The sequence below is a fragment of a genome, unplaced genomic scaffold (assembly GCF_019419815.1).
Source record: "Pyrus x bretschneideri cultivar Hongxiangsu unplaced genomic scaffold, Pyrus_bretschneideri_v1 Contig27, whole genome shotgun sequence".
Taxonomy (NCBI): domain Eukaryota; kingdom Viridiplantae; phylum Streptophyta; class Magnoliopsida; order Rosales; family Rosaceae; genus Pyrus; species Pyrus x bretschneideri.
In genome coordinates, this window is record NW_025999579.1 from 5,763,070 (window position 1) to 5,781,970 (window position 18,901).

General features: G+C 36.7%; 2 protein-coding genes across 2 annotated transcripts; both read right to left on the reverse strand.

The window, feature by feature from the left end:
- Positions 1–664: 664 nt before the first annotated feature.
- LOC103950023 (conserved oligomeric Golgi complex subunit 2) lies at positions 665–6,266 on the reverse strand. Its single transcript, XM_009361174.3, has 12 exons — positions 5,676–6,266; positions 5,190–5,396; positions 4,446–4,782; positions 3,766–3,927; positions 3,568–3,667; positions 3,252–3,467; positions 3,061–3,169; positions 2,619–2,819; positions 1,889–1,993; positions 1,253–1,378; positions 1,026–1,160; positions 665–924 (listed from the first exon to the last, which is right to left on the reverse strand). Exons 1-12 carry the CDS (start codon positions 6,129–6,131, stop codon positions 811–813), a joined length of 2,268 nt encoding a protein of 755 aa, XP_009359449.2. The 5' UTR covers positions 6,132–6,266; the 3' UTR covers positions 665–810.
- A 5,474-nt stretch (positions 6,267–11,740) lies between these two features.
- On the reverse strand, positions 11,741–17,344 carry LOC103950022 (metal transporter Nramp5-like). Its single transcript, XM_009361172.2, has 13 exons — positions 17,195–17,344; positions 16,989–17,067; positions 16,602–16,642; positions 16,177–16,255; positions 15,755–15,859; positions 15,119–15,228; positions 14,812–14,993; positions 14,566–14,635; positions 13,478–13,651; positions 12,954–13,058; positions 12,645–12,776; positions 12,453–12,548; positions 11,741–12,067 (listed from the first exon to the last, which is right to left on the reverse strand). The coding sequence occupies exons 1-13, from the start codon at positions 17,342–17,344 to the stop codon at positions 11,741–11,743; spliced, it is 1,650 nt and encodes a 549-aa protein (XP_009359447.2).
- Positions 17,345–18,901: the final 1,557 nt, after the last annotated feature.

Consider the following 18,901-nt stretch of genomic DNA (forward strand, 5'->3'; position numbering starts at 1 on the left):
TCTTGCTTTCTTTGTATATCTTTACAAGTGTTCGAGAAGGGGACTTAGATCTGGTGTCTACTTTCTCAATTCGGAGTTTGATTTCCTCCAAGGATGTGACGACGGCAGGAGTCTGATTTATGCTGCTTAAGATTAGGTTTTTTGTTTGTTTTTTGCAACCTTCGAACCTAAACTTGTGTGGGACTCCTGCTGTTTCGTAGGTGGCAGTTCTCATTTTGCCTTGACTCTTTTTAGGTCTTGTAATAGTTTTAATTTAATAGAAGTTCTCTTGTTTGACCGAAAAAAGAATAAAAATTTTACATCATCACATCACCTCGTTATCAAAAAAAAAAATTAGTTTAAGAAGTTTTTGTTTTTCCGAAAGGAAAAATTATTATAATAAGTTGGTTTGAAGGACATCAGACCCTTGGCCCATGAATAGAGGCTTCAATTTGGTACCTTCATCAATTTTAAAAAGTTTATAGGAACAGATTTACTACCATGTGGAGTCGCTTATCCAATAACGTATTGCCAAGTGCAAGTTTTACTCCGTATGCCAATATATTACTAAATCGAAATGCCACGTGACGGTGAACCCATTCCATATAAGTTGCTCTCAATGAATTTGGTACATGAGCTTCAACTTTGTGCATGTGGAGAAGCAAGCGTGGTGGTTTTAAGAATCTAATTTAATCTTTGAAGAAATTATTATTAATAAACCTCTTGCAATAAGCATAACCACTTCACAACTAATCAAATTATAACAAAATTCTTTGAATTTGGAAAGCAAGAAAGTACACTTACAAATCGGGAAGGGCTGAATGCCCAACTTCATAAATCAATCACACTTTTCCTCTCTGGAGGAGCAACACATTCCCACAAGGAACGGTATGTCTCAATATTGGAAACGTCAACACCGAGGGCAGCAAGGTTACGGCCATACTCCTGACAACCATATACGTCGCCATTAATCATCTTGTATTAAGTCAATAATTTCTTAGCCGTTTGCCTGACAACATACATGGATAACGTAGGCCAGTTCTTACCTGAATGTCGAGGAAAATTTGCATGCATATCTTGTCAGTGTCCGACACATTGTGATCAGAAACATCTGAACTTGCTCCGCCTCGTCTTTGTGCACCTTGCCTTATTCTCTGGAGTGAAGTCTCCGTTTTCCTAGCCTGATCATGATAGTTAGGAGTTTAGAATTCAACAAATATGAATTGCAGAAGGTTATATATTTCAAGGGCCATTTCAGCATCCGGACACTAACCACGCTGACGACATTGGAAGCTTGCTCATAATAACGACCAGTAATCTCAGTTGCGGCATTGAGCAGCACTTCGTTGATAGCATCCCTTGTAAGATACTTTGTAGCTCGTTCTCCTTCCAAAAAGGCCTGAGAGTTGTTGGTTGTTCAGTATATATTTCATAATTTGGAATAAAATTCAGGGTGCACATTCTGAAGATCAAAAGATGTTGCATACTTTACAAATTAAAAATCCATCTAAAACAACGTTAAAAGTAGTTATGTTCTGTTTTACCAAGTCCATTTAGCACAAGGCAAAAAAACTTTCCACAGCTAATCAGTTTTACTTGGAGTAAAGAAAAATGATACCACAGGGATCCGATAACACTAAAACATGTGATCGTAAGTGCAAGAATTAAATGTCTCTTCCACATCCTATGAATGGTAAGAGCAATAAGACTGACACTGTATTCCACCTCATCTGAATTTCTGAAAGACCCAGTTTTGCAAGATGGGAACCTAGAATATCGGACCCTAGATTATTGCTACAGCTAAATCTATTAACTGAAAACAGCAGGGAAGGAAAAATAAAAGTAAAAACCATTCACTTGTTTCGGAACATGATGACAATTTTAGCCATAAAGATAGAAGGCCGCATACCCTCAGGGGACGCAATACTCCTGCCACATAGGGTGAATGTCTGACGGGAAGAGGCTTATTTGTCATCCTGTACGTCGCAGTTATTCCCTTTAGCTGTGCCAATTCCTACATTTTTTTAAGGAAGGTAACATCAAAACGAATATAGACTTCACAAGACAGGAAATGATAAATTAAGAAAATCCGTTAAAGATCCAAAACAGAGCACCAGGATATATCTCTCACATGATGTTTAAACCCATCACCCAGCTTCACATTTTTAAAGGTGTGTGCAAACCCAAGGGGCTCCAGTTTATTGCATTGCACGATTAGCCCAAAATATATTCTTAGAGCATCTCCAAGAGAGTAAAACAGGCCAACTTTATTTTAAATAGTCAAACTTAAAAATTTCATCTCCAAGAGATGCTGTAAAAGACTATTATAGCAAAATGAAGAGTCACTCTTTATATTTAGAGAGCAACTGTTTGCTTGCTAAATATTAACAAAATAATAAAACTCAAGGGTGGACCCTTGAGCAAGGAGAAAAGGAAGAGAGAAAAGGGTGTTTTAGGAAATGAGCGGGTTGGGTTTGAATTGTTAATAATAAAATATTCAAAAGTTGCTAATATAAAGACTGTTGTTGGAGAAGAAAGTTGAACTGAGTAGCTAAAATAGTTTTTTGACACTGTTCACTTGCTAGTTTAACAAAAAATAGAGTCTCTCTTGGAGAAGTTCTTAATCAGTCAAAACTTACCGCAGCAGATTTTTCAACTAGTGCCTCTACAATTGTGTTGATAACTTGAGGCACTAAATCATTCAATGATTTTCCTCCTTGTAAAAGGCTCTGTTTTACGAGATCAAGAACATCGGCAGGACAAGAAGAAAGAAGCTTAAGTACATGCCCGAGGAAGTCACCACAAACCACCTTGTACAGCCGGTCTGTGTCATGAATAATCTGCAAAACCAACACGTGTCAGTCTCTGTATTAAGATTCATTTTTCTTTTTTGAAATTAACTGATGTATATTGGTGAGATGTGGCACGATCCAATTACATTAGAGAATATGTGAAGTCTTTTCACAAGTTTATACAAAGTCCAAGAAGACTTTTAGACTTATTTTACCCTCTTAGCTATGCATGGATTTAGTACATTTTAGACACTATATTATATTAGTAAAATCAAGACATGAAGCATACATATATAAAATCATCAGGAACAGCTGAAGTAGCCCATTCAGAACCAGATTTGGAGCCGGTTTGACCCATCTTGCAAGCAGCCAGTCCAGATGACAGCCAACTTGAATATCTATGATACAGTCACAAATATGTTGTTAGTAACAAAACTATGGTCTAGACTAAAATTTAGCATCCAATCTCCTCAAACTGACCTTGAAAGAAGCTGCAAAGATAAGCGAAGAAACTTATCAGCGCAAGAAAGAACAATAACATCTTCTCTCCAACAGGATTCCAAGCACTCTAACAAAGTGACACTTTGTTTTAATGTTAAATCTGGAGAATTTCCTTGACCAGAAGGTACATTATGCACAGGGAGAAGACTAGTCTCCACAAGTATAGAATCTAGAGCCCCTGCAATTTCCTGAAACCTGAGGTAATTCTAGTAATAAATTAACAGAGCAGTCCACAACATAAAACCTCAATTCATATTCAATAAAATCAGTAACCACCAAGAGTTCTGCCGAGTACCTCAAAGAGAAATAAACCCCAAGGTTCCATTGCTTCATGAAGTCAATATAAACAGCTTCGGCTCGAAATTTGGAAACAGCTGATCTGGATGGACAATAGCCTTGCATGACAATACAATGTCAGCAGCAATTGAACTGCGGATAAGCTATGCCAAATTTTAAAACTTAAATGAGATAATGGGGAGATACTAATTTCTACCTTCTAGATGAGCCAAGAACTTCAGGCTTGATTTGTAATTTTTCAAAAATTCTGTTGGTCTTCCAGGAGAAAAAGCACCGGGTTTCCCCTTTTGGATTGCTGAGAGAACCTCTTTGAGGATTGAATTTGCCAAGAAGTCAAACACGTGCAAACCAGAATTCTCTGGGAAAAGAAACCCATAAAAACAGTAAAGTGACTTGAAAATATAGACATATAACATTCATGTATACATATCCATGTCAATTCTTATAATTTATAACCTATAGCATGGCCTTTTTATGTTTACCATGGATCTATGACGAATTAGCCATCTCCTAAATTTATAAAATCATGGTGCATCGCAGAAGCATTGTATACAAATGAAACAATGAAATTGAGGCAACAAGAATCCAGATAAATGAGTTAAAGATAAATGAAATGATAATGCTACAAAAAAAGAAAGAGAACAAAACATGGTGCATCTTGTAAAATGATGACGTAAAGGAGTAACAATTGATTTCAGTCTACACGAATACACATGCTTAATCCGTAGACTAGGGTGCATCACAGAACCATGGCCATTAAATTAAGTTGCACGATTGAAGCAATATGTTGTATTCTGATACAAATGAGTTCAGATAATTGTAATGGGAGTATGATACTGCAAAGAAGCAGCAATGGAGTTTGGACTTTTTCAATACCTTCGAAAGAAATTTCCAACAAAAATTTGCAGTCATTTTCAATACATGTCTTGATTTGCTTGTAATCATTCTCAAGGTCATCTCCAGAGGGTCTTGTAGCAGCCCCTGATGTTCCATGGGGAATAATTTTTTGTATCAATGGAGCTACTATAGTCGTGCGAAAAAGTTCTTCTGCACTCCTAGTGTTATCTATTGCAGCATATGCACGTAAGCAATTGTAGATTGCATTTGCATCTCGATGTTCCAGTCCATCTACAAAACAATGTCCCAAGCTAGCATCTAGTAATAGGCTGGCACCCTGAATCCTCTTCTCCATGTTTTCAATGAAAGGCAGGTTCTGTACTGGCATAATAGAGAAAATAGATGAGCACAAAATGTCCAAGCCCATAATAAAACAATTCAATGTTCAAAATTAGTGTGGATGGAAAGGAAGTAATATAAGATCCGGGGCAAGAATTCTCAAAAATTCAGGTCATCTGACATCTGAACAAAATTAGCTTACATATATAGACCCACATTTTTTCACTGTCGCCTACACAAACTTAGGAAAATTAATAGCTTCTATCAAAAAGAAAAATAAAACGATCAAAATTTAACCGCTCGGCACTTCTTGAAGCCACAGTTGAAAATGCACCCGACGAGTTTGAACTGAATTCTGCTACAATTCAAACTCAAGCCACAGCTACAGATATCAAAGTCGGATGTAATAAAAAATTGATTGCGTGAGAGAGAAAAAAAAGCAACCTTTGCATGAGCGATATAGAACTTTAGCCGGTTCATCTCACTAGCAATTCTCTCCAAAAGCATGCTTTGAGTGTCTCTGAGATTTGTTCCATTCTCAGCATGTTGTAAGGAAGTTCCATTGCTAAAAGAATTCTTCTCTGCCAAATTTACATCTCCGTTCGACCAATCAGCCGGCACACTCGGCAGCTCTTTTATTAGTTTTTCAACCTGCATTCAAAGTAGGAGAATGGGAACAAAAATCAAAACAACATTGCGGTTAATTGAGACTGATTTTCCAATCTGTTTAATATTCTCTTCTTCTTAAAAGCTCTCAAATTGGAAATCCAGACAGTCCCACGCAATGCGATTTCAGATCGAAAAGAACAAAAAAAAAAAAAATCAAGGCTCAATCAATAAGCAATGAAATTCATACTAAATCCTTCAACTAAATCACTGTCACATGCTCCAAATTCCCAAACGCCAAAGCTAAATTCAGAGACGCATTACCTTAGAAACGACATGAAACGTATCAAGCAGGAGCTCCAAGACCTCTCTGGCCTCGGCCGCCTCTAATCTCTGCTTCAATCCGTTCGTCAAGGCGACGAGCGAGTTCTGCACTGAGCCTCTGAACTGCTCGATCTTCTCCCTCAGCTCGACGAGCGGGGCCCGCATGCGGACGACGGCGGAGTCGACGTCGACAAGCTTGGTGCTGAGGTTGACGAAGTCGGCGTAGTCTCGGTTGATGAGGTCGATGAGCTCGTGGTTGAGGGAGGCCAGGTAGGACTGGAGCTCGGATCGAAGCGTGTCGAAGGGGACGAAGGTGCGGAGGTCGGAGATGTACGACTCGGAATCGAACTCCGGCGAGAGGAAGAGCGCGGGCTTGAACCAGGGAGGGTGGGAGTCGAGCGGGTCCGAGAAGAGGTTCGCGGCGGATCTGTGCGGCGCTGCGATTGGATCCGCCATTGGAGTTAGATTTTCTAATTCTCTCACTTGCTTTTCTTCTTTAGATTTCGTTACAATGTGTTTGGATGCCGAGAAAGTGCGTGGGAAAATCGGAATCGAAGAGGTGGTTATGCTTTTACTCCAGAGCCAGAAGGATGTTAGAAAATGAAGACGACTGGCTTACCGGGGCGGGTTTCACTGCGGATCTGGATTACTTATTCTATTTTAGATTAAAATCATGAATAAGATCAAAATCTAATTTTAATCACTTATACATTAATAACTTCATTTGTTAATTACATTTTGATTTTCTAATTATTTCTTCTTCTTTTTTTCTTCTAATATTTAATGTATTAATTTTATATCATTTATCGTAATATATTTTATTGTAAACATTTAGATAAATTAATTTTTTGTTATATAATATATTTTGATGTACTTTGTTTTCTTTATTTAGGTACATTAAATTTATTATGATACATTTTGGTGCATAGATTTAGGTACACACATTTCAGTATATACATTTCGATACAAACATTTTGGTACATTAATTTAATAATATTTTGGTGCATACATTTCGGTACATAAATTTAGGTATATTAATTTAATATAATACATTTCGATGCATATATTTCAATACATACATTTCGGTACTAACATTTAAATACATTCGTTCAATATAATGCATTTTGGTACTAACATTTAGGTACAAGTTTTTCAAATTTGAAGAATGTTAAATAAATTTAATAAATTAAAAAACTCTTTTTTGATCAAAAATAAATTTAAATTTATATATTAATAAATTTAAATATTTAATGAAAGACATTAAATAAAATGCACATTAATTATTTTGAATTAAGAACACATCAATGGATTAAATCAATATGTAATCTAACAAAGTTTATTTTAAATTTCAATCTTCTTAAAGATTAAAATTAAAAAACCTCTTTTTTTTTTTTTAAATATATTTTCTTTCTCTCCCACTATCTCACGTTTCTCTCCCTCTCTCTCTCTCTCTCTCTCTCTTACACACACGCCATATGCCATCACTTTTCCATCACATCTCTCTCCCTCACGGTCCCATTTTCCCCCCATTTTCCCTCATTTCAGCCGATTCTTTCGCTCTCTTCCCACTCATCTCTTTCTTTCTTTTCTTTTCATCTAACTCTCTCGTCCCGTTTCCCTCTTCATGGCACAAATAGCAGCTCACCGTTGTCCTACAACAAGGAGCTCTGACGCGAAGGAGGAACTCTGGCGATACTCCTCGGTTTCCTCGAACAATGTAAGGTTTGAAATCACTCCTTACATTCCATTCATCATTTTGTTTAACTTTATAACCTTTGCATGTGAGCTTTGGCTTCACACTTGTGAGTTTTGAACGGAATCACTGATGGATTCCATGTCCGGCTAGCTGCAGAGAACTCCGGCAAAGATTCTGGCTAAATATTTGCCGTTCTGACGAGGCCAGACCCATTTTGTTCCATCTTCAAGTTATCTAGACCTAGTTCGAGCCTTGCATGCTGAATTCGCTTCCTTCCACAGAAATGGCTTATGGCCTTCATGCTCAGAAAGAAAGTCAAAGAAGGATTGTTGCAGCTCATCAGAATACTGAGAGTATGGCGATGCTCAGTATATCTCATCGGAAACCAAATAATGGCAAGCAAAACTTTCAGAACCGGTCATCCTCCTCGAGTAATCACTCACGTGGAAATCAAAAGGGACAACTAATGTGCTATCATTGCCAAGGTAACAACCACACATAGAAACTTGTTTTTGGCTGCATGGCTTTTCCGAAGGCCACAAGTATCTCTTTTGTATCCACACAATTCAACACGAAAATCAAAGCCATTCGGGTTGACAACGGGGTGAATTTGCATCTTTACATTCATATTTTGCGGACCATGGAGTCTTATACCAACACACTTGCACCTATACACCCCAACAAAATGGAGTTGTAGAGAGAAAACACCACCACCTACTTGAAATGGCCCGAGCGTTTCCTTTCATGCTAATCTTCCACTAAAATTTTGGGGAGAGTGTTTTCTTACAACTACATACCTCATCAACTAATTACCCACACAAGTACTTGCTAGAAAAACACCTTATGAAATTCTCTTTTCCCGAACCCCATCATATAACCATTTGAGAGTCTTTGGGTGTTTGTGTTATGCAACAAATCTCCAACCCACAAACAAATTTGCCCAACGTGCTTGCAAATGTGTTTTTGTCGCTATCCTTCTAGGCAAAAAGGATATCGACTATATGAACTTGAATCTCACAAATTTTTGGTTAGCCGAGATGATATTATTCACGAAAATATTTTCCCTTTTACATCTCCAAATCATACACCTATCCCTGTTTTTTTTTTTTTATAATTATAATCAACCTATTCCTTATAGTAGACCCATTACACCACTCTCCAGGCAAACTCCACCTACAACTCCACAATCCCCTACATCCCCACCTCTTAATAATAACCTCATCTGATTTCCCTATCCATTCATCTTCATTTGAAACCTCAAAACCAAACAAACCCTCTCTCCCCGTCACTGGCATCTCCCAACTCCCCACTACCCAAGACTGCTCCCATCTCCTCTCCCCTTGCTCTAACCCCGCCTCGTCATTTGAATCGAATCCCGCAACCGTCAGTCCTCTTTCGCGACTTCCACTGTGAAGCACGTGTGCCCTCCGCATCTGTCTAATCATCTTCTTCTACACCAGGTACGAGCACTAGATACCCTATGCTCAGGCATCCTCTGATCCTTTTTGGCGTGAAGCTGTGGGCAAGGACATTGAGGCACCAGAACAAAATAATACTTAGGTCCTCACCTCTTTATGCAAATGGGTATTCAAAGTTAAGTATAATTCTGACGACATCGTTGAACGATACAAAGCATGCCTCATTGCCAAAAGGTACACCCAACAAGGTCTTGACTACAGTCAAATTGGTGACATTTCGGTGCCTTCTTGCTCTTGCAGTCGCCTACAATTGGCACCTCCATCAATTGGATGTTCAAAATGTTTTCCTTCATGGTGACTTGGACAAGGAGGTTTATATGCGACTAACTTCTGGTCTTTGCCAATAAGGAGGAAACATGGTGTTTTGGCTCCAAAAGTCACTTTACCGCCTGGAGCAAGCTTCTCGCAATTGGTTTGCGAAGCTCACTACCGCACTTCGCGAAGCTGGCTTTGTACAATCTTTGGCGAATTATTCACTTTTTACTCAGTCTCAAAATAATTCTTTTACTATTGTATTAGTTTATGTTGATGATGTCGTTATTACAAGGGATAATTCTCAAGTAATTGAAATGGTGAAAGACTTTTTCCATCGTCGTTTTTGCATTAAGGATTTGGGACTTCTGAAATATTTCTTGGGGTATAGAGGTGGCAAGATCACAGAAAGGGATATTTGTCTCACAACGCAAATATGCCCTCGAGGTCATTGACGATGAGGGTTTTCTAGGTGCTCGATCCTCAGCGTTCCCCATGAGGGAATTCCTTTCCATAACCCCACTAGATATAGTCGTTTGGTGGGACAACTTATATATCTGACAGTGACCAGGCTAGACATTAATTTTGTCATTCACATCCTGAGTCGCTTTATACACGAGGCGCATCAACCACATCTAGAGGCCGCAATAAAGGTCCTGCTTTATATTAAAGGATCACTGGGTCAAGGTTTGTTCTTTCTATCTCAAAATAATATCAAGTTGAAGGCATTTTGTGACTCAGATTGGGCAACTTGCCCTATCACCAAACGATCACTTACAAGCTATTGTACATTTCTTGGGAATGCACTGATTTCTTGGAAAACAAAGTACCGTTGCACATTCCTCCACTGCAACGAAGTACTGAGCCATGGCAGATGTGTGTTGTGAACTCATATGGCTTCGGTACATACTCAAGGAGTTACATGTTGAACATCCGAAGGCAGCAACTTTACATTGTGACAACCAATCTACTTTACATATTTCCAAGATTCCTGTTTTTCATGAGCGAACGAAGCACATAGAACTAGATTCCCATCTAGTACGACAACATCTTGTGGATGCAAATTTCTTCCTCCTTGCTCTTGGACAAAATTGCACCTACAAAACAAATAACACTTTAGGTTAAGGCCAAGAGCCTCACGCGCCCATGATGAATTTGGGGGGGGGGGGGTTTTGGCCGAAGAACCTCTGATGCCAAAGTTAGAATTTTGAGGGAAAAGTGTTTGGAGAATTTAGAGAGTTTAGCAAGAGAATTAGGATTGAGTTTTGGAGAGAATGGGGTAGTATTTATAGGGGTGTGGCCGGTCTCCTTGGGTGAGAGAAGACCAGCCGGTTCTTGATTTGTGTTCAATTCGAAATAATTGAATAATTAACTAATTAATTAGCCAATTAATAGAATAATTGCCTAATTGATTAGCTAATTAATATAATAAAAGGGGAAAGATTTGGGAGTTACCTTGTGGAGAGGATTTGATGAGGATGGATGAAATAGGTTTTGAATTGTTACCTATTTTGGGCACTTTTGACTTGGTTGAGGGATAATTGTCCGTTGCTCGTGCGTAGGAATCCCGGTGTGCCTCAAGGGTAATTTTGTCCTTTTTTACCCAAAAATTCATGTGTCGCCTTGTGATTATTTTTGGTTCCACACATCTCACATCAGGTTTGGTTTCCGTTGCGTACAGACCAACAAGTTCAAACTTGGCTAGCTTGTTCACAAAGCCATTAGGAAAGGCTACTTTGAAACTCTGCTTGGCAAGTTGGGAGTGTACAATATCCACTCACCAACTTGAGGAGGCATGTTGAGATATCATTTGCCTTTGATTTTGTCAAGATATGCTTTCCTTGATTGTTGTAATTGATTATGTAATTATGTTTAAATTAGTCAAATGGTGTATTTTAGGATATAGAATCCTTGTTAAATATGATCTCCTTGTACTATGGTCTCAACGTCAAACGCTTGAACAATGTTTGCTCAAATGACAAGGTAGATCATAGATGACTTTTTTTTTTTTTGTTTTTTGTTTTAGTTCAACGATATATTTTACACTGAGGGATGGAGTTTGGCTAAGTCACACAATGGGCAAACCTAATTTGATATCAAATTCGCCATTCATGAGATTCGAATTGAAGACCTTTCACTTACAAGCGAAGAGTAATACTATCAGACCGTAGTACTGAATGTCAGATCATAGATGACTTAAATGTGAGGATATAATTTGCAGATGACCAGTAGGAAATACATTATGATCTAAATGAACAACTTTGCAACAGAGATTCATGATACACCAAATGATTATTCTTCCCTTACATAATTTATTGTTCAATATGATGAACACCACATAGTCCTCTCGGGGACATTATCGGAGTGATACAATAAGAGTCCTACTACTTGTTAAAGAGCTTCTATCTTCTAGTTCATAAAAAACCATTACAATCTTAATTCTTAAGTGCAACGCTAGTCTCTTTCCTCTCAAGGTCTCGAAAAGGTACAAAGATTCAGCAGGTATTAAGTTCGACTAACACGGCTCGTCTCTTTTCCTCGAAGGTCTTGAACCGGTACAAAGTTCAACAAGTATTAGGTTCGACTAACACTGGTAATGCAAAGTGGGAAGCATATGCATATGAAAATATATACGTCCTCTACTGAGGTAAAGGTATGTCAGCCAAGTCCTCTCTGAGAGGCACTGGGGGCTCACCATGGTTGGGAAGCCCATTTTCCATTTGGTTTTGGGCTGCCGGGTCGTTCTTTGTGGGCTCAACAAAAGTTACCACACTGTCTTTTCTTAGGGTTAGGTAAAGGACTGCAAGGATGTAAATGGCCATGAGAGGGAACACCAATATCCCAATGAACACAGTTGCAACTTTGGGTAGACTGCTGTGGATTATCCACCCTACAAATCCTGTGCTGAGGTAGTAGATGTTGATGCCTATGATTCCCATTCCTAGAATCCATGATATCACAATGATCTGCATACAAAAAATGCCAACATTGTTAGTTTCAATTAGTACTAACTACTAGCGGGTTAGTTTGATATACATTACTGATGTATCATCTACGAATCACTTTTCTAGGTTTAGTGGCTACACAGGATTCGTTTGGAAGTGGCCATAATCACTTATGAGAGACTCTTCTCAAAATAACGTCCAAACGGACCCATAATAATAATATAGTACCAGACTTTCGGTGTCCAAGCCTCCAAGCTTCATCTCTCACTTGTCACTCTGAAGTTCTTAACAACTTAAGCTTTTTGTGTCCGGTCGATTATTACTTAGTAGCTAGTTAATTCAAAGGGTTCCACAGTTAACTAATTGAGATGAAGCAAAGCAAAGAGAGCTGAAAAAACCCACTCACATAGATTGAATTCTTGTGGGGTCCCATTTTGGTGGCACTACCGCTGAATTTGAGGAGTGGAATTAGAGCAAATGGGAGCTCAAAAGATAGTATCATCTGCAAAATGCATTTAAAATTTGCTCTCTAATTAATTATTTTTTGGTATATGGATTGGGAAGAAAGTTAAATATAATTATCCAGTTAATTACAAACCGATGCAATGATAATGAGCCTTCCTGCTCCTGAAGATCCGCCGATAATGGAAACAATGAGGCTTGGTGTAATGGCAATGCACCTCGTCATTAAGTTTCTAGCCCATTTTTTCATCTTAATGTCCAAGAAACCCTGCAAATCACCATCAATTTTAAATATTATACTTTACTCTAACTACGGGAACGGAAATTCAAACTTAAAAGTAATGGGGAGAACGCACTGCTATAGTCAACTTACATACGCTCAAGTTTGCAATTTTATGTTTAAGTACTCATAATAAATGAAGAAAAGTATAAATATAAATTTAACCTGCATGACAAATTGTCCTGCGTAAGTGCCTGTAATCGTGGAGCTTTGGCCTGAGGCTAACAGTGCAATGGCATACAAGATTTTGCTTGATCGTCCCAACACATTCTGCACATATAAATAGATTAGTTATCTCCTGTTATATTCTGAAACAGTATTTTATTATTTGTTACATTACAAACCATCAATCTGGTCTATAAATAAGATGAGTTTGTACAATGTCAGATTTTATTTTAGGAAACAGTATTTTATTATATGATCCCTTTCTTAGAACAGAGTCTGTTTAATGTACCATAAACAAAATGATAGGTCCCGTAAGAATCATGGTGACTCTATAGAACTCTTGCATCTTGGAGCAAAAAATAGGAAACACGGTGAAATTTATAAGACGTTGTATATGACGGTGAAATTTACAAGACGTCATACCTATCACGTTTTTGCAATACCTACTATGAAGCTGGCATATATATATATGAACACACACGCGTGTAATGTGGATTAGAGGGACGTAGGTGATTAGTTCGTACCTGGAGAAGAAAGGAAGCAGAATTGAGAGTAAGATTACTGCATATGTCGTTGTACTTATCCGAGAGGTTGCTCTGATGGCAAACGGTGCCGGATACGGAGATAATAGCAACATTGATTAAAAATGCTACAAATAATGCAAATCCACTCTCTATCAAGAAATATCGACATGCATCCTGCAAAAATTCAATTAATTAGTGTTAAATTAAGGAACTTGTACAGTAATGGCAGCCATATAGTATATGTATACACTATATATATATTTTATGGTATATTCCATAAGTATTCTAATAATCTTTTAGATTTATATTTAGTAAGTAGATGCATGCATCATGCTTCTCACTTATAATTGAAAATTTCAAAAGAAAAATCAAACTAATAATAAATAAAAAATAATCTTGTAAAAAAAATACAAAATAATCAACCTTTTTTTATTAATACTAAATATATAAAGGGAGCACTCCAAAATGATGAAACATTCAAAATACCATAAATTGGTCCTCATGAGTTTAAAATTACAATTAAATTAAAAGGAGTTAAAAGAATTCAACAAATATTAACTTTGAATGAATGAAAATTTAAAACATTTTGAATGAATTTGAAATTTTTTACTTAGAAAAAATAATAATAACAAAACCCCCATGTTACTATGTTAGTGGGTGGTTTTATGTTTAACTTCTAATTTATTTTCAATTTTTTTAAATAGAACATATATAAATAAATAAAATAACTTGATTTTCTTAATTTATTTTGTAAAAAATCATAAAAAAACTTTAATTTTAACATACAAAAGGCCAATTGCACGCATCACAAGAGGCTAGTACTAAATAAAAACTAGAGTATAACTGGGATTCATAGAATATGGCATCAGGAGGTTCCTCAAACTATATTAACTTTACAATGTTTTGTATAATTTAGACAAGGTCAAAAACAGTTTAGCATTAAGTTGATAATTTGTTCTGTAACTTATTTAACTATGAGAGATTTTCAACCAACCAACTACTTGGATCTTCATGCCATTTAAAATTGTATAAATTATTTATTTGTAATCTAATTGAATAGAAAAGCTGATTAAATATATGGGGCTTACGTTGATGCCACGGACAGATTTTGGAATTTTCCTTGAAAGCACAAGAGCTGAGTGGAGAAAAAGATTGTGCCTGTCAAAATAGTCAAGTGTTAGATAATATAGACAATAAGCGTAGCTAGCAACATATTATTATAGAATATGTAAAAAAAATTAGATGACGTAAGTATTATTGATCAAATTTTAAGTATTTTCATCGATTAAAGTTGCAGTTTAATAACATAAGCATTTGTCGAGACATGTACTTACGGCATAATAAGGGCACCCAAGAGGGCAATGGCATCTCCGGTGGCTCCCTGGCCTTTGAGCTTAGGGATGAACATGCCTTCGAGCACACCGGATGCCGGAGGCTTCACATAACTCATTTCCCCAAAGAAACAGGCAGCCATCACAAACACCAGCACTGCTATCAGCATTTCCAGCTTCCTCACCTGCCCATATACATAATGCAACCACAAACATACATAAGTAACCGAATAAATTAAATACACATGAATATATCAAATTATATATACGTAACCGAATAAATTAAATACACATGAATATATTAAATTACCCCATATTTCTGCAGGCCAAGAAGGAGAAGAGTACTGAAACCAGTTAAGAGTACTCCAGTCCAAACTGGAATATTGAACAGTATATTTAGGGCAAACGCTGTGCCAACAACTGCATGCCAAAATTTAGAATCCTCGTTATAACTTGTTCTCATAGGGTTAGTCTAAGATACTCTTTAAAAGAATCGTCAAGGCCGGCCCTGAGGGTAGCGCAAGTAGGCACCTGCCTAGGGCCCGCACTTCGGAAAGGCCCTCAAAAAAATTTTATATCCTGTAATTAACATATAGATATAAAAGAAAGTAAAAAATATCATAATTCATATGCTAATGCAGTGGAAATGTTGGCTTCATTTTTCTTTGGGGTGTTGAGTTCAAAACATGAAGCTGCCTTTTAGTCAATATACAAAGAACCGGATATCAGAGAATTTTAGGGCCCCACTTCAAAGGATCGCCTAGGACCCCCAAATTCTCAGGGCCGGCCTTGATCGTCACCTACACTATATATTATATAGAGATACAAACATTTGTTAATATTTTTTCTTCTATTTCTTTTTTTTTTTTTTTCTCTTATACGTTATGGATTCACACACACATTAATGCATAAACATGAATTAAATTTGAAGTGAATATATATTTGCCTTCGGGTATGTCAGCCGCTATGACGGCTAATTCTGCTAGCAACCACAAACAATACTTCACAAATGGTGGGTATTCCGCCTTGCATAATTCTGACAAATGTTTCCCTGAAATTTAAATGGAAAAATATAAATATTATTTAAATAAAAAATAAACCAATAATAGAGATCTTCAATTTTCCTTTTATGCGCAGAATAATATAATCTTCAGTTTATTTCTCTCCTCTCTCATCATCATATCACCTGTTTATCTTATCTGTATCTCCAATCCATTTGTGTTAACAACAACAAAAAGGAACAAACTTGTTCCTAATCTCTATTTATTTATTATACAATTTCCCTTAGTTATGTAGTTATATAATATAGAATATTATTAATATCTGTGCTATTTTTTAAGATTAGAATAATGTCTATCCATTTCATACCAGTTGTCACACCAAGGTTTGCTGCGAGCGACTGGATTATGAGAGCGAAGATCAATCCAATAAGAATCACCCATAGCAGCTGAAAATACATAGCAAAATATATAATAAGACCACTGCTCCGGCCTTTTCTTTTGCATGCTAAACACATGTAAAGAATTCGATCAATTAATCCTCACTATTTTTTTTTTTTTTAGTAGTGTTGCACTTACTATCTATTTCTACAATTATTTGTACCACATTTCTCTATTAGAGGTAGAGCTTGCCAATATATGTAGATTTCATCTCTATTAGAGAGATGGTACAAATGATAATACAAATAATATGTAAGAATAACATTTTTGATCTTTTTCCTTGTTCTTAATGCTTTTAATAATTATCTTATTTTTTCAAATTTTTTTTTGCCTTTCTGAATTTTGTTTTATTACCTCGTATCTGTGATTTGCTCCAGCTTGGAGATCAGTTTCCACTGTAAGATTACCATAAACAACATATACTTTTGTCAATAAATGAAGAACAAAAAGCATAAAGACATACGTATACATGTACGGACGTACGCATGCAAATATTGTTATGAAAGGTTGACTGAGCTCTGTGTGTGTGTGTGTGCGTGTGCCGCGGCCGCCCCCCGGGGGGGGGGGGGGGGGGGAGTGTGTGGTGTGGGTGGTGGTGTTAAATGTGTTTATACTAGACTATATTGTCAAATTGTAAATTTGAATCCCCACTTTCAGGATGAGAATCAACTTAATCAGTGGTTCGAATTTACAGTTTAGCAAAACTTTTCATGTATATAACACATGGAGAGAGAGACTCACAGTTGCCAGGATCAAGGTAAGCCAAAGAGACAAGGAAGCCAGGGCCAACATGTGCTAGAAACTTTCTCCATCCAGGCTTCTAGGGATCATCGGAATAATTAATCAACAAACTTAGAACATTTTATTCTGTAAAAAAACTTCATAAAATTAAGAGAGAGAGAGAGAGAGAGAGAGAGAGAGAGGGAGAGGGAGAGAGATTAAATTACCTGAGGCTCATCCTTAGGGTCAGTATTATGATCAAGGTCAAGATCAAAGTGTTCGCTGGGTGGTGTGGGTTCTGAATAGATGGCTGATATGCGTTTGGAAGCTCCATCTGTACTTGCTCTCTCTTGCTGATCTGGATTTTTGTTTTCCATCTCTCTCTCTGTATCTGTGATCTGCAGCAGCTAGTTAAATTGAGTAGTGATGACTAGTATTGCCTGAATGTGAGGCGAGAGAGAGAGAGAGATATATATATAGAGAGAGAGAGAGAGAGGTAGCTATATAGTGCATGCAATTATAAAAATAATAATAATGCAGTCCCTCTAATCTGCTCTAATGTGTCTTTCTCGAAGTAGCATGGAGGACAGGGCACTTCCTATTCCTACATGTGCGTGTGTGTGTATATTTATCTTATTCTCTCTCTACCATCCCTTTGTTTTATAATTAATTAATTACTGTAGTTCTAAACTATTGTTCCAGTTAACCATGACTGCAGATTCCAGTTTTTCTGGAAAGAAAAACTATAGATTATTGAATATTGTATATGCTATAGTGTGGATAAGACTTGATCTGTACCAATATGGTCTTGAACTCAACTCTATCAATTACAGAAAGCAAATGTTTTTACAAGTGTCGGCGTAAAGCAAGGCGTTTTAAGGCGTGAGCTTTTCAAGCATAATATACATATAAGACACACACACACATATATTTCTAAAGAGAAATTAGGTTCTCATCCTTCTTTTTGCTACTTCATTAATTAAAATTTTATTCTATTTTAATTTTTAATCAAGGTCCTTAGGTTGTAATAAACGTCATTAATTATTTCAATAATAAAATATTCTTTATTTCTAAATATATTCCTTTAGTGTTAGAAATGTTACATTTGGAATATCTATATTTATGGCTAAATTTTTTATCATATATTTTTATTTTTAGTTTGTACCCATTTTAAATTGCAACCCTTTTTAAATTTGTACCAATTTTCTTTTCAGTTTTAATTTGCACCCATATATTAATTTCTTTTTATGCCCATTATTTTTAAAGTTATTTGTATTTGTATTATTTGTACCCATTTTTATTTTTGCTAAATGTACCCATGCTAATTATATGTATTTATTTTATGTTTTAAAATCTATCGGTCGTTATTTTTTAAAATATGTTAATAATTATGTGGGTAAATTATTTTCTTGCTATAATTTTGTGAAGAACAATATTACTCCAATATTTATTTTTAAGTATTTATTATATTTTAAAAATATTATTTGAATTTTTTTAAATTTCATAATGTCACATCCCGGTCCGGGGCGGATCACTTCCCGGGCCCGCTCCACCACCGTAGCACGATATTGTCTGCTTTGGGCTTACCATTCCCTCACGGTTTTGTTTTTGGGAACTCACAAGCAACTTCCCAGTGGGTCACCCATCATGGGATTGCTCAAGCCCCATTCTCGCTTAACTTCGGAGTTCCTACGGAACCCGAAGCCAGTGAGCTCCCAAAAGGCCTCATGCTAGGTAGGGATGAGAATATACATTTAAGGATCACACCCCTAGGCAATGTGAGATGTCACAATAATTTGTGGGACATTAAATGCATAAATGCATGAGTAAAATCCCTTAAATGATGTTAAGGACCTCAATCAATATATGTAAGCAAACAAGGTTTCAGTCTAACAATTAGGTTGATTAGGGACCAGAACCAAAATGACCATATA

What these genes read in the sequence shown, in the direction of transcription:
- LOC103950023 (XM_009361174.3), bottom strand. Translation starts at nt 6,131, where the DNA reads ATGGCGGATCCAATCGCAGCGCCGCACAGATCCGCCGCGAACCTCTTC. An exon ending in CGTTTCATGTCGTTTCTAAG is followed by an intron (nt 5,397 to 5,675) that starts GTAATGCGTCTC and finishes CTTTGAATGCAG; the next exon opens with GTTGAAAAACTAATAAAAGA. An exon ending in GTTGGAAATTTCTTTCGAAG is followed by an intron (nt 3,928 to 4,445) that starts GTATTGAAAAAG and finishes TTCTTTTCCCAG; the next exon opens with AGAATTCTGGTTTGCACGTG.
- LOC103950022 (XM_009361172.2), bottom strand. Translation starts at nt 17,344, where the DNA reads ATGGAAAACAAAAATCCAGATCAGCAAGAGAGAGCAAGTACAGATGGA. An exon ending in CTGCTTCCTTTCTTCTCCAG is followed by an intron (nt 13,059 to 13,477) that starts GTACGAACTAAT and finishes TTATATGTGCAG; the next exon opens with AATGTGTTGGGACGATCAAG. An exon ending in CCCACAAGAATTCAATCTAT is followed by an intron (nt 12,068 to 12,452) that starts GTGAGTGGGTTT and finishes TTTTGTATGCAG; the next exon opens with ATCATTGTGATATCATGGAT.